The following is a 14899-nucleotide window of genomic DNA, read 5'->3' as shown; positions in this document are numbered from 1 at the left end:
CAAGCTTGTTTCTTACATTTTATGCATATGGGTTTAAAGACAGATCAGAAGATGATGAATAATCTGTTTTATATTTTTTTCAGTAATCATGTTAAATGTCATGGTCCAGTAGAGCATGAAATCTGTCTTAACAGCTAGCAATCCAAAGGGACTTAAGTACCCAGCTGCATTTTTTTCCTTGCAAGCCTTTCAGAAGCAACTTCTACCAACATGGGCACGCTGTAATTTGAGATTCACTTTGAGATCCATCGGTGCCACAGATCCATATTCATCACAGGGGTAGACTGGGTTTGTGCTGAGCAGGAAGGGTTGAGCCATATGGGGAAGGGGAGCAAGCACCTAGCCAGCCTCACACCTGCTCCCTCTGCCCCCTGTCCAAAGTATGCTCCCCTGGATGAGACCTCCCAGTGACTTCATAGGGACTGCAGAGGTGGCCTTGGAGATGCACCTCTTGGTCTTGGAGCACCTCTTGGATGCACCTCTTGGAACCTTGTGCATGGGCTCCAGGCTCTTGATTCTTAAAACTGCTGAGTGCATACATTCAAAATTAAAATTAAAGAGGGCTATATGAGCTCAGCACCTCTGAAAATCAGAAACTAAGCAGTTCAGAGCCTGAGAAATCCTTTTTGAGTCATGGAAATATACTGCCACTGCTGGAAAGTTTTGTGAATAAAAAAACATTAACGGATGCTACTTGTGTTTGAACTCTAGGAAAGATGAAACAAACTGTTCAAGACAGGTGAGTACCTTAGGCCTGCAGAAGCACAGAAAAATGTATCAGGGTAACTCTCAGGGTATACCTTTGAATTGGTGATTCATAGTCTCATACAAACTAAGGCCAGAAAGCATTATTTCATCATCTAATATAACCTTTTTGAAATAAATGGCTTCTTATATAAAAGGAAAGTAAACTACTCACATTATGTGTTAGCAATTTTTGTACATCTCCTTTGCTCAAAGGTAAATGGCAATAGAAGGCAAGGTAAACACAAACACCCCCCATCCTTTCCATCCATTTTGGGTTTCCTGTAACTCTCCACTGTTTGTTCACTGAATTTTGCCTGTGTTAATCCTAAATTTAGTATCTGAAAGGTGAACATGATAAAAAAACCAACATGTGTTTCTAGATTTCTGGTTTAACAGCAGTTTTGCCTGTCCGTTCTTTAAAAAGTTGTTGTACATAAAATCATCTGCCTGGTTGAAAGAAATACATTATTAATTTAAAACCCACTTTTGTCTTCCTTTCTCTCTAGGAGTTTAGCACATCAAATTTTCATCCCTTTTTATAAGCTGTATTCCCATAAAGGAAACTGTACTTTTAACTACACGATGTAGTTTAAATGCACTAACACAAGTAAATGGGTATAAATGCTACCAGGAAGTTTTATGGTTGTCCTTCCCTCAGATTTCTAGTCCATCAAGTGCCTTACAAACCTCTGCCTTCACAGTTATGTCACACTTCATCTGAGAAGATCTGGTTACACGTACAGCATGAATCCTGCATTAACCACAACTGAATTAAAACTGGACCACACCAATGCAGCTCTCTGCTCATCTCAAGCTTGCACAGACCTTGATGATCTCTGGCCAGCTGGCAGTAGCCTCTGGCTGTCCCCTGTCCTGGGGCACGGAGTGTGCAGTTACACACTTGTCCCTCATTGGTGGCAAGTGGACCCATGGGAACAAGGAGCCAGGGAAGGACATTACGAAAAAAGCATCTCCTCCAGGAGCTTGGTTAGGGGAGAAAGGGAATTTTTCTCATAGAGAAACACCACACTTTCCTTCCCTGCTGGAGCCAGCACAGGGACAGATGAAGAGTGAGAGTCACAGACCTCCTGCACGGGGCCGGGCTGTGGCAGCTGTGGGCAGGAAATGCTTTTCTTCATTTTCCCCTTTGAGAGGAGTCTGAGAGGAGGGTTACTCCTTTCTGTGGCTGACCTTTCCCATAAGACCCCTGCCAGGCTAGTTCAGATCCATGTTGTTTCCCCACCAGAAGCGCTTTGTAGGGCCAAGGCTCTCCCATGGCTGGTCAGGATACTCAGACAGACCTATCCACCATGAGCACCTTAGCCCACAGCACTCATGGAGAGCATGTGCATCCAGCCAGAGGATTTATGGACACCGAGGCTGAGGGGAAGTTGAAGAGAGCAGACACTTAATTTATCACAATTACATAAACAGAAAATGTCCACAGAGCACAGACCGTGTTCTTCCCTCAAGAGAGAAATGGAAGAAATCCACCATTTTACCTCATAAACCCTGGGCAAGCAGGTGTCCTGGGTCCAGGTGCTGTTGGGGCACTCAGAAGACCTGAGGCACTGCTGGCTGCACCAGCCGCACTGCATGAAGGCAGGTGCCAGCAGGCACTGGCTGCAGGACCTGAAGTGATGGCAGCCCGGCCCTTTCAGTGGGATCTTTGTTATCTGTGGATGGAGAGACATAATGCACAGATCATTTTAATACATACACTAAGTGGCAAGGAGAGTCTCTATTTATGCATAGCGCAGTGGTGCTACTCAGATTTCAGATGTGCAAGCCTCAGTTCGACTTCTCTTTAGCTCAGTAATTATAGGATCTTATAAGTAATTTAACTGACATGATTTTAAATTCGCTTGGGAGAAACCCTAAAGGCATCTTAATGTTATATACAGTTACTACCAGCATCTGGTGTTTACAGCAAGATAGAATTTTTTGCTGATGGAGAAAGAAAACAGCAGTGTGCTCCTCCCAATTCTGCACTAGTTCTTGGAAAAAGCAGTGTATCTCAGTATGCCTTAGTTCATACATTCGTAAAAATAGGCAGGATGGCTATTTCAACTTTGGCGAGGCTGTTTTAATGCCTGTGGCACACTTACGGCATGTGACTGCCCATGTACTTGTTTTTTAACACCTAGCAGCAAAAAACTTACACTGTACCTAAAATATAAGTTAAAATGTATATTACCCAAAATAGCAGGATAATTATGATAATAGTCACTTCAAATACGTAAGAATTATTTTTGGACAAAATATTGAAATTAGTATATAATTACATTACTGTATCAGTACCTCATACTTTATATTTCCGTACGTTCCTTAAACTTATTTTGGACATTTTCTGAAGATTGCTCTTATAAATATCTCACATATTTCTAGTAAATGATTAATAACTATCTTTACTAATGGCTGATCTATTTCTGTAAATTTTTATAGAACTCAAGGAGTCAAATTATCGCTTACGATTATGGTTTAGGATTATCTGTAATATTATCTGCTGATGTCTTAAACCTATTCAATGCACATCTACTTATGACAATAGCATATTTATGATAGCTCTTCATCTTTTATTAACTCCTTGTAGACCATATGCTAAAATAATTTTCAAACATTACTGTGAACACTGACTCCTAGTTTTAAACACACCTATGTAACTTTTGCACACAACACCCTCCTTAAAAAGTTATGACACGAATCAACAAAAGCCAGGAAACTGTGACTGCCATTCTTTTCTTAAGCCATTGTATGTTTTGTCTTTGCAAGCACTTGAATTAGGGACAGGGTTTCAGCCTTAAATTTGCATTTCCTGGCTTTTGTTAGTTTATATCACAGCTCTTACGTTATTTAAACATTTCTCAATATTAGCCTGTTGGTTTGTTCAGTAGAGGGGAAAAAATATCTTGGAGGAAACTTGCCTCCCTCCCCACAGTGTTCCCAAGGGAATAGCAAGGCCGTGAGGATGCAGCACATAAGGCAGTGGTGTGAACAGCTGCTCTTACTGAATGTTGCTGCTGTGAAGGCAGGTTTATGCAGTGCACAGAAGGATTAGAGTATGAACCACTCACCTTTTCCCCAGTCACTACCAGGGTATAGCCATCATCTGCTAATGAATTCTTGACAACAACTTGGGGAGAGACAGGGTGGGAGTCTAGCTGAAAGCTGACATGTGGAGCTGTGGGTTCTGAACGGGAAACCACTATCTAAGAAAGAGAGAAATTTTGAAAATCAGCAGGCAGTGTGTGACACAAATGCATGCTGCTCAGCAGTCTCAAGTTCTCTGCTTGCATTAATTACTTTGCATTACATTGCATAATATTTTGCATAATGTTCCATCATGATCTGATTAAAGCGCTATAAAATCTACTTTATTTAATACAGCAAAATCATGGCTGTTGGAGGATCCTCCAAATACACCATATTTATTAAAATGTGAAGGAGTCATTGCACGTTTCCTAGTCCTTTAATTTCAGTCACCATAAAAAATGAAAATGGGTCATTTAATCAGTCCTGTACATTTAAGAATGAAGAATTTTATCTACAACATCTATTTAAAAGAATCTTAAAACTCCAGGTCTTCAGAAGTCCGATATATTTCCATTTATTCTCATTTTGGCTCTTCAGCTTGAAAAGCAAACTTTAACCTGTGTCAACCATCTTGCTGTATGTGGGGCCATTAGAATGCAAAGTTATGGCAGGCGCAGACTGTCGCTGTGGGCAGAGCCACAAGTACACAGAGCTTGATTCCCAGAGCTGGCCACATGGCTATTGCTCAGACACAAGCTCCTTGTAAGATGTGACTGGGCACCTTGGCTCCTGCCAGGTGTCCAGGACAGAGCATTCAAAGCACTTCTTAAATGACAGGGAATGCTGAAGGGTCATTTAGGAGATGCTCCAAAACAGGAGCCTAACTTAGTTGTTCTGAAGACCCTTTGCAAAAGCCTTTCCTCTCTCTCCCTCTCTCTAGATTCTAGGAGATCTTAGGGAGATTAGTCACGCCAGTATGAAATTTCCCCACTGGTCATCTCTCTGTATCTTGAATTACCTAAATACTTCTGAGAATCTGGATCTATTTCTGCAAACACACGCCTAACTTTACTACTGTAACTTTGTTGACTTTAACGGGATGAGTCATGGCTGTTAAGCAGAGGCATAAAGCATCTGCAGATCAGTGTAGATATTTGATAGTGAGATTTTATAAGCTTGGGCCTGCAATCCAGAAGGATGTGCACCCAAATGTGATAGCATCAGGCAACAAAGGCAGAGGATTGTTTACATGAGGGAAGATCATGTTCATGTTTCAAAAGCTCATCACGTGTAGTTTACTTAAGGAATTTAGATAATGAACATTTGCTGAGAAGTTAGGATTCAATGGGGTTCATTATTTAAAAAGATTGAAGCCATTTTGGAAATAACTTGTATGTCAAATGTTTAATTTTTCACTATAATGAATCTTTTCTTCTGACTCCAAAGGCAGGATCAGAACAGCCAGGACATTGACTTACACGATTTCACTGGCTTTTCGCACTGCCAAGGTCTTTCACCAAGATGGCTGATTCCAAAACTAGACTTAGAGATGTTGTAATTATAGCTGATTTTTTTGGTAATTCAAGACTCAAATAAAATATATGAGCAGTTAATTCATGGTGATAAGTGCTCCACATCCCAGAGGTATTTATAGTTTGGGGTTACAAGAGGCTTTTTTTCCTTTAAAATGGCTTTGTTACAGACTTTCCTATAGATTCGTTTTACAGCACAGAAAGTGCAGCTTTTAGAAATCAATAAGGTATGATCATTTTTGGTGACACAGAAGTATGGTCTCTGACTCAGTGTAACAGGGCATGAGCTCTGTTTTCTATTCAGGACAATGAAAAATAGAATTGACTGAAAAGCTGCATGAAAAAGCTTGATTAATGTTGGCATTATGGGGAGAGGTAGCACCACAGCTGCAAATACCTTTTTAGTTGATCATTAGCCATGTCTCATCTCAAATACCCACTGCTATAAAATGCTAAGAATTCTTTTCCATCATTAATCCAGGCTTCCTCTTATTGCCAAGCATTCTTTCTGATTGAGCCACAGTGTTAACCCTTTAAACACATCTGCATTCCAGCCTCACAGCAATATATGAAAATTTGGATTCCATCTGTAGAATCTTAGAAAAATTACTTGGTACTGACCGACTCTTATTTTACTGAGGTTGACACTCAAATCACCTGCTCAAATCCCAAGCCAGTAGACTTTGACCTCATGACATACAGGGAGCTCAAATTACACTTCCTATCGCATTTGGGACCACAGAATAAAAGTTTGGATTTTGCTTAGAACTAATCTTCCAACCTACAGTACTGCCTTAACAGAGAGTAGATGCAAAAATGTTCTTTTTTATGTATATAAATGTGGGGGTTTTGTACACATCAGCCCAATCCTTGAAATTCTATCTTACTCTTATCCAACATAATCCTGAAAAAAAAAGGCAATTTGAAGACAGCTTCTACAGTAGAAACAAGAGGCTACTTAGGACTCCAGTGTCACTCTCATAAACCTCTGATTTTTATGGCTTGGGACTGGGCTGGTATGTGTGCAGTGTAACTTTAATGTGCCATGGACACACCACCGTACAGGGCTACTTCTGCCATGGAATGGCAAATGGTTCAGTACTACAGAAGGACTTCTCTCTTTGCAAAAACTGTGAAGTCCTGGGGTTTTTCAGGGTGTCTTTTTTTTTTTTGAGGGGGGGCAGTAGTGGTATTGTGTTGTGGGTTTTTTTTTACATTTTTATAATTTATTAACCAAGCATTTCTTCAGAGCATAAGAGGAAAAAAAAGCATATCTACATGCCTGCACTCCAGCAGTTAGGAGAAAGGGAAGGTCTTACACAGATAAGTAATTAACTAAAGGAGAATAAACAGACATTAGCAATAAACAGTCAGTGCTTGCAATAGTGAGAAGTCACCAGAAGTGTTCTACAAGGTGTCTGTGCTGGGATCCATACTGTTCAATACACTCATTTATGAGTTAGACAAGTGGTTGAACAGTCCAAGTGACAAAGTTTTCTGATGATCTGAAGGTATTCAAGTTGATAAGGATGAGGACAGACTATTAAGGATGGCAGAAGGACTTTACAAGACAATAAAATGGTAGGTACAATACAACAAAGAAAATTAACTTAAAGCAGTACATGATAGATAGTTATCTTAACTGTTTTGCAGCAGCCAAAAAAATCCCAAACTGATAAAAACTTAGGAATTATTAGAAAAGGATTAGAGAACAAATCAGAAAACATCCTGCTGTCATAGAAGTTCATGGCTTGCCTGAAACTTGAAATCTCTGTGCAGTTCTGGTTGCCTCCTGCCAAAAAGAACATGTTAAAAAGGGAAAAGGTTCAGAGAAAGGAAACAAAGATGATCAAAAGGCTGTAATGAACAATGACTGAGTATGGCAGATGTGGAATCTATGAAAAAGGAATACAGAATGATGAGTGAGTAGAGACTGATCATATACTCGTTTTCTACGACTACCTGAAAGGAGGTTGCAGCCAGGTTGGGGTTGATCTTCTCCTAAGGCATAGGACAAGAAGAAATGCCCTCAAGTTACACCAGGGGAGGCTTAGATTATGTATTAGGAAAAATCTTTTCACCAAAAGGGTTGTCAAGTATCGGAATAGGCTGCCCAGAAGTGGTGGAGTCATCATCCCTGGGAGCACTTAAAAGATATCTAGAAGCAGCACTTACAGACATTTTTTAGTTGTGGACTTGGCAGTGTAAGGTTAATGGTTGGACTCAATGATACTAGAGGGCTTTTCAATCCTAAACAATTATCTTATTCTATGATTTTACTCTAATAAAAGTACTAAATACCATCAAAAGACAAAATCGAGACTTCGGTTCAAGGCAAACAAAAGAGTATGACATCCTACCAATATGTCATGACCTATGGGACTCCTTGCCAAAGGATGTGAATGCAAGAGAAATACACATTTAAAGGGAAACTTCACAGGTACACAGAAAATGCTAAACAGACAAAACTCAATAGCTCAGGAAATTGCCAGAAAGGAGAACAGTTGGAGGTTTGAAGCAGAAGGCATTAGCTATGTTGCCTGGTTCCCTAGGCATCCACTTGTCAATACTACTGGAGACAGAGCACTGAACTAGATGGACCCTTTGTTTATATACATGTGGCTCTTCTGATGTCCTTAAAAATAACTCTTCCGAGAATCACATTGAATATCAGTAACTACAATGTCAGACATCCTTCTCAAAGCAAAAACAAAATTTATGTCCCTCTATTTAGAGAAAAAATCCTGAACAATTACGTTATCTTTCATCATAGCTGAAACTATTTCCATGAAGATAACAGCCAACAGTTAATTAATTAATATATTAATTAACATATTCTTTATATTGGAAGTCAGTGATCACTTAGGTTCGTCTGTGCATAATATGGCATAATATGTGCATAATATGACTGTAATCATTTGAGTTGAAAAAGAGGATACAACAGCTTCTTTTACAAATTGTTCTGATGCTCAGTTCTGCTAGTCAGCAGTATTGAATTACAAATGTTACTGTCTAAATGTTGAAATATCTTCTGCAAAAATGAGAGGCCTTCTTAAAGGAATACCATCTAAGTATCATATTGTTATTTTTTCCCTAGATGTCTGGCAGGTGTATGCCATTATCCAGCAGAGATAGGCTCAGGGTTAACTTTATTGTGCAATGCCTCAAATGCCCTGGGATATGCAGCATAACCTTGCAAAGGGCACATATGTAGCTCTCTAAATGCTGTATATCATTCTAATCCATGGAGAATATAATGGATCTCCTCTGAAGACTATAAGCTTTTCTACTTGAACTGAATATTAAAACATATGTGCTCTCAATACATTATTCGGCACCAGGTGTTAATTTTAATTTGACTATATGGATTTTGCATTATTCAATATTTGATACTTTTTTGCCTGGGAGAATCAAGATATATTTTTTTACCACAGAAAGAACTGCTATCATTAATGTTAAAAGTTGAGCTATAGATACGAAAATGTTACTTATCAAGAGTTTGCCACAGTTTTCTGTTAGCTTAAAAATTATAAAGACGGAAGAATTGCAGCTATTCACATTCCTACAGATGCCCATGCACACAGTTTCTGCTTAGCCTTAAACAGGTCAGACTGCTAGTATCAAAAAGCCAGATGAATTGCTGGGCCACTGAGGCAGGACACTGAGGACAACTTTTGCAATGACTCCAGAGGCATCCCATCACTCTTTCTTCCTCCTAGCTCTGTAGGGTTTAAAGTCCATGCTTATCTATCCCTTGACCTCCTCACACTTGTTTCAAATATGGCTTGCCATTTGCACTGTTTTGTTACAGCTACGTTTACCTAGAGGGACAGGAACCAGATCAAAAGGAGTTTGATAAATTCAAAGGTGCATAGTCTTCTAGCACACTACAGTACACACTGGATTTGACTGAACACACTGAAAGATGCGAAGTTCTGTATTTTCTTTGCTCTGTGTCAACTCATTTTGCTGACAGGCACCATGGCTTTCAGCCTTGATTCCTGGAGTGGTGATGTCTTGCTGTTTTGCTGTTTGCAAGAGGAGAGCAATGCTGAAGGCTTGGCTCTCTTCTTGTTGAATTCTGGGACAAATTTTTCCAATCCCTGAATGCAGTTACAAATAAAAAGCAGATGTGATTATTTTTGTCTATATTAATTTCTGTAGCGTGCATTATGTTCCCTGGCATGTAATCTATGAAAGCAGATACGACATATACCAATTTCTCTCTTTTTGGGGAAATGAGATGTGTGTTAAAGCTTGGTGGTGGTGTTTATTTTTAATCATAAGTATTCCTGGGAAATGAGTGTGGCTATCAAGTGTTCTATCCACTTGGATGTGAAAGCCAACAGATTCGTGCTCAGTGTGTGAAAATTTCCCAAACTACTGATCTGTAAGAGCCCCATCCCTATTCCTCATCGGACAGAATCAGGGGCACCAAAAGGTTAAGGAAACCCCAAAGAAGCTCTTCATCATTCAAAGTGGAATGAAATTACTGAATTCAATGTCACAGCATACTATGGAGGACAAAACAAAAATAAATTCAAAACCCAATAAGCAATACTAAGGAGAAAGAAGTCCATAAATGACTATTAAGTGTCAAACATGGGTGCATTTTCCAGCTCTGGGAATTTCTGGGCCACTGAGTGCCAGAAGCTGGAGGGTGCTGGAAAAGGTATCACTGTGTGCTGTTACTTGCCTCATACCTCTCCCTTATTCATCCTAGCCTCTGCCAGAACTCTGCTCCTTGAACATTTATTATAACACCATACACCCTTTCTTAGCAAAAAATCTGGTTAAAAATACTGGCGTATAACAGGTCTCCAGAATAAGGCTTACTATTAATCTGTATTATTTCATGTCTAACAAGTTCAGAGAGCTCCTGAGGATGATGAGTGGCCTGTTGTCTGACATGCTGTAGTCCAAGGATGCCTATCTGTGCCATCATGCTTTGGTTTTTGTGCCCGAAGCCATTTTCTCTTCAGAATCTGTTCAGACATGACAGTGCATTACCATGTTTTGCTAATGCTTGGCTTCTCAGCTAGAACTGGCTCATGTCCAGCCAGATTGGACAGGACTGCAGCCAGCATGTGGCTGACAGCATCTCAGGGAGTATGTATGCCCATGGGAAGACCCTTTCCTCACCTCCAGAAGCAACAGGATGAATGTCCTACTGCACCACTCCACATGCAGCCCAGTGCAGCCTCACTGTACACTGAGTTCCACTGATATAGTCAGAAGGATGAGATGGCCCCGCTGCCAAAACTGCATCTATAGAGAGTGGTTGCCCATTGTAGCTGTAAATCGTACAGTAAAAACTCCTCTAGCCCCTTTTCCTCAAGAAGGTCACCAACAAACAGTGTATTTAGTTGGGTGTTACCTTGGTGAGGCCAGCTTGAAGCATAGGGAGCACATTCAGTATTCTGCTTCCAAACACAGTGTTAGGTCAAAATGCAGCCTCTGCATACATCAACAGCATCAATCTCTTGTTCATGGTTACGGGTTTTCAGCCGTGAGCTTTTTAGAATAAATCTTGTAAAACATTCCCATACCTCACACTTCCCAGAGCTATCACAAAGATTTCCCCTTCCTGAAGAACTTTGCTCTTTTCTTCTTCTCTCATAAGCCACTGTCTGAAATAATACCAAGATCCAGGCAGGAAAAAAAAACAAAAACAACTGAGCAAAAATAAAAGATATTTTATCTCAATATATCATGAGGTGTTTTTTTTTTTTTTTACAAATTATGATTTCCCAAAATACTGGCTGGTAAGGAAAGCGTCTTTATCAGTTGTGAGTTGTATTCTCAGTGCAGCTTCTTTGGCTCTAGCAGAGTAAGGCTGCTTACACCAGCTGAAAATCTTATTCCTCAGCTACAGCGGTGTGACTGGGTGATGTTTTCTAATGAAGTAACCACTGTGAAATACCTGATTCACTTCGCACCCAACAGCTGTAGTTTCAGTCTGTGTTCCCAGTCACAGTCTGAAAACAAGCACAATAAGAAAGGCCAAAACAGCTGCAACTTCTCAACAGAAAAAAAAAAAAAGAAGGGAGAAAAAAAAGTTTGTTTTCAGGCTCCAGCTTAGGAAGGAAGTAAAGCCATTTTTCTTCTCTGTCTCATGCATGTCAGCTGTCTTAGAAAAATTATTACTGCTCTGTTTTGTAACAGAAACTCCACAATATTTGGTAAACTACAAACTCTAGGCTATTCATGGCCAAATACAGATTTAACATTCTGATGCAGCCAAAACATGCTCAGTATGTGAATGGGCTGCAGTACTCTCCAGGAGAGATTTGGAATTCACCTCCTGGCCCCAATTATCCTCCTTAAAAGAACTCATGAATCTTCTGTATTTGGACCATCCATATTGATTTTATTCTAGTTCTACATTTGGCTGAAAAAAAGTAAACATTTAGTGAAGGAAGCTGTATTTACTTTCCTGTATTAGAGCTTTCCAGAGCAATTCAAGTGAATAATTCTATTTTATCAAACTAAAAACACAAGCAGAATAACAACAGGTTGGATAAAACATTCCTTGGTTGGATAAAACATACCTGCTTTTGCATTCTGAATATTACTGGTTCTTTAGAAGACTTTTTTTAAATAAGTGAAATGTGGACTATGTTCTCGGGTCATTAACAGAGTTTTGATGGCTAATGCTATAAGCTTTGGAGGAATCACTTGCAAAGTTAGGAACTATTAATTCTGATACATTTCAAAATACATCAAACCCCCAGAACCTGGTAGCCATCACCTACAGGAGGAAAAACATACATGTTAAATCTGCTGAATTTTTCAGCAATGCCGTGCTGTAGTCATGTTGTAAAGGGATAAAAATGGATGGAGACAGAAATAAAGTTGGAGGTGAGGGGAGTGTAGGAAGACAGAAAGTGATGAGCAGAAGAAATGCAAAAAGAGATGGAAAAGTGGCAAGAAAGAGGAAAGAAAGAAAAGACAGAGAATCAAGTGGTTGGCTGCTGATCAAGTATAAGCAAGTATAATGGGGGAATATGAGAAACATTTTCCAAAAAATTTCTCTCAGGTTGAGGATCAGTAGCTTGCTGCTGCACTTCCTGGCTCCAACAGCACAGACTTGGAGCTTCACTTCAATTTAGATGACACAATTACTACATTTTAAGGATGTTTTCCCCCCCACTAAACATTTCTTAACTAAAGGAAACCCTAAATTAATACAGAAAAAATGTGATTTAAACATTCATTACTTTCACCAAACTGTTCCACATCTGGGCACTGCAGGGTGCAGTTGTCAGAGACAGAGGTACTGTACTACTGTTTCTTTTAATCTCATGAATGGCTGCTAGTACCGAAACTTATGTCAGAAACTAAGTTGTCTAAATATAGTAAGGTTTGGAATTTCGAAGAAGATACGAGATGAACTGGGTGCACTGGAAGGGCTGAGCTGATTTTCTAATTTTAGAAACCTATATGAATATTTTTTTCTTTTGCTTTTAACTAGTTGGCATTAAAATATGTTCTCAAGATACTAACACAATACAACCAGTGTTAAAACAGGTTCCCTGATAGGTAGAATTCTGTAACTAATTTTCTCTGAAAGCATGCCTGTGTCAGAAAGGATATAGTCAGCTCTGAACACCTACAAGTTACAAGGGGAGTGTGCAAGAAAATTCAGTATTTGCTTGTACAAAGAGCTAAAAATATCAGTGCAAATGACTGTGCAAAAGTGAGATGCGTAATAAGTGAACAGCTGAGGATTCTTTGCAATAAGTTCCAGTAGATTTGTGAATGAAAGAAAAAAGAATATAATTACATTTCTTTGCTAAAAATCTGTGGAAGCATTTAGGGATATCTTTCTGATAAATTAAGTCATTGTTAGATAATCCTGATTTTTTTAAAACCCATTTCACTTAAGTAATGGTCATATAATAGCTCAATTTTTAACGATCTCCATCTCATTGCAGCTAATAGCTATATTTCCATAGAAACACCACAAATCTGCTTTAGTTGGGCATTTAGTAATGATCGTGTTTGAAATCACTTCCTAGATAACTATTAGGAAAAAAAATGAACAAAAAATGTAAGAGAACATTAAATTCTGGGAAAATCTGTGTCTGCTGTATCCTACAGATCTGGTATCACTTTCAAAATCACTTAAAGGCAAAACAAATACTGACATTTTTATTTGGAGGTCGCATCATTAAAGGTAGTCAGTCTGCTTACTCTGCTGGTTGCACCCAACACTCAAAGAAAGCGATCCTACTAACTACAATATGAGCCCAATGCTGACTTCCCCCTGTAGCTCAAGCCAATCTGATTCAATGATGAGAATATTTCTGCTAACAGCCATGCAGTTTACACAATAGCCTTTTCTTTTGATCTGTAACTGAATGTGGAATGGGAAATGTATTCTGGAAATATTTAATTGTTCTTTGAGTTGTGCAAACATCTGAATGAAGTGTGTGGTGCAGGACTTGAATGAATAATTTAAAGAACATTATAAATAAGAATAATGCTCCCTTGCGCTTTCTACCAAGCCTTCCTAAAAGCTTTGTGACAGCCCGGAAGAAATGATGCGAGTAAGAGAGTAGTTGTTATTAACTGTATTTTGTAGTAAGGAAATTACTTCAGAAAGGTTAAACAAATTGCTGATGTTTGCTCTGTGAATCAGTATCTGCTTTTAAGAACAGAGCATAGTTTGGTCCTGTGCTCAGTGTGTAGCTCTTAGCATTTGCCTTTCCTGAACAAAAGACAAACTGCAGCTTAAAGTTACCAAGTTCATCATGGGAAGTGCAGGAAAAACTGGCAGATTTGTCACTGAAAGTTTTGTTAAATCCCTCTCTTTTCAGGGAAAAGAGAAGTATGATTTTCCCCACTTTTTCATCTGTTCTTTGTGGCAAATCACTTCGACCTTCTTCCCTGTAGAAGCATTACAGAATTTGCATTATACTGCAGGTTCTGTGTCCAGTCTGTGCAGAAGACCAAAGGTACAGGATTCCCTTTATCCAGACAGGGTGCATATACTGGGGACAATATGTAACCCTATTTACTGCATGTGGTAAGGGCAGAAAATGAGGGGAAGGAAGACAAGAAAGGAGAGGCTTGTTTTCCTGAAAGGTTACATGTGCCCAAGTGTTTTCTAATGGAAGGTTATGGGAAATGGGAAAACTGGAATGACATAGCAACTAATGGCCTTCACATCAGGTTTCAGATAATGATGGTTAGGGGACAACACTACCAACTTTGATGACTCTCTGTAGCCTACAGAGCAAGAAGGGCCAAAGACTGCCAATACTTCAGGAAGCTCACAAGAAGACAAATAATAATGGCAAATTAAAAGAACATGGGTCCTTGGGTGCAGGAAGGATCCAGGTTGAGATTCACATCCAGGCTGGACTTTGTGGCAGCTAGAAGTCAAACACTCCAAGGAGGTTACTGCAGGATGATAGTGCTTGAAATAAGATGGGTGTATAGAGGGAGCCCCTGGTGATTTCAAAGTATTTTGTCTTTGCCTTCTGGTGTTTAATTTCGGCTGCCAAGTTTTTAAATGGCTTGGCTCTATGGGTTCCATTTATTTCATTAGTCACCTACAAAGAAGTTGTGTAGTATAATTT

At 39.4% G+C, this 14899-nt stretch overlaps 1 protein-coding gene across 8 annotated transcripts in view; it reads right to left on the bottom strand.

The window, feature by feature from the left end:
- Positions 1-14899, bottom strand: part of MET (MET proto-oncogene, receptor tyrosine kinase) — a 92570-nt gene that overhangs the window by 43831 nt on the left and 33840 nt on the right. For all 8 annotated transcript variants that reach the window (XR_007905882.1, XM_051795412.1, XM_051795413.1 and 5 more), the window contains 2 exons: positions 3822-3956; positions 2250-2423 (listed from right to left, as the gene is read on the bottom strand). Coding sequence is in view for 7 of the 8 variants with exons in the window: in XM_051795412.1 (XP_051651372.1) it covers positions 2250-2423; positions 3822-3956 (309 nt within the window). In the remaining variant the exon portion in view is untranslated. The remainder of the gene's footprint in view (positions 1-2249; positions 2424-3821; positions 3957-14899) is intronic.

This window comes from Manacus candei, unplaced genomic scaffold, assembly GCF_025592945.1.
Source record: "Manacus candei isolate 608988 ecotype Guabito, Panama unplaced genomic scaffold, ASM2559294v1 h1tg000043l, whole genome shotgun sequence".
In the NCBI taxonomy this organism is placed as follows: domain Eukaryota; kingdom Metazoa; phylum Chordata; class Aves; order Passeriformes; family Pipridae; genus Manacus; species Manacus candei.
Note: the sequence above shows the minus strand (reverse complement) of the source record. Positions and strands in the feature narration are given on the sequence as shown.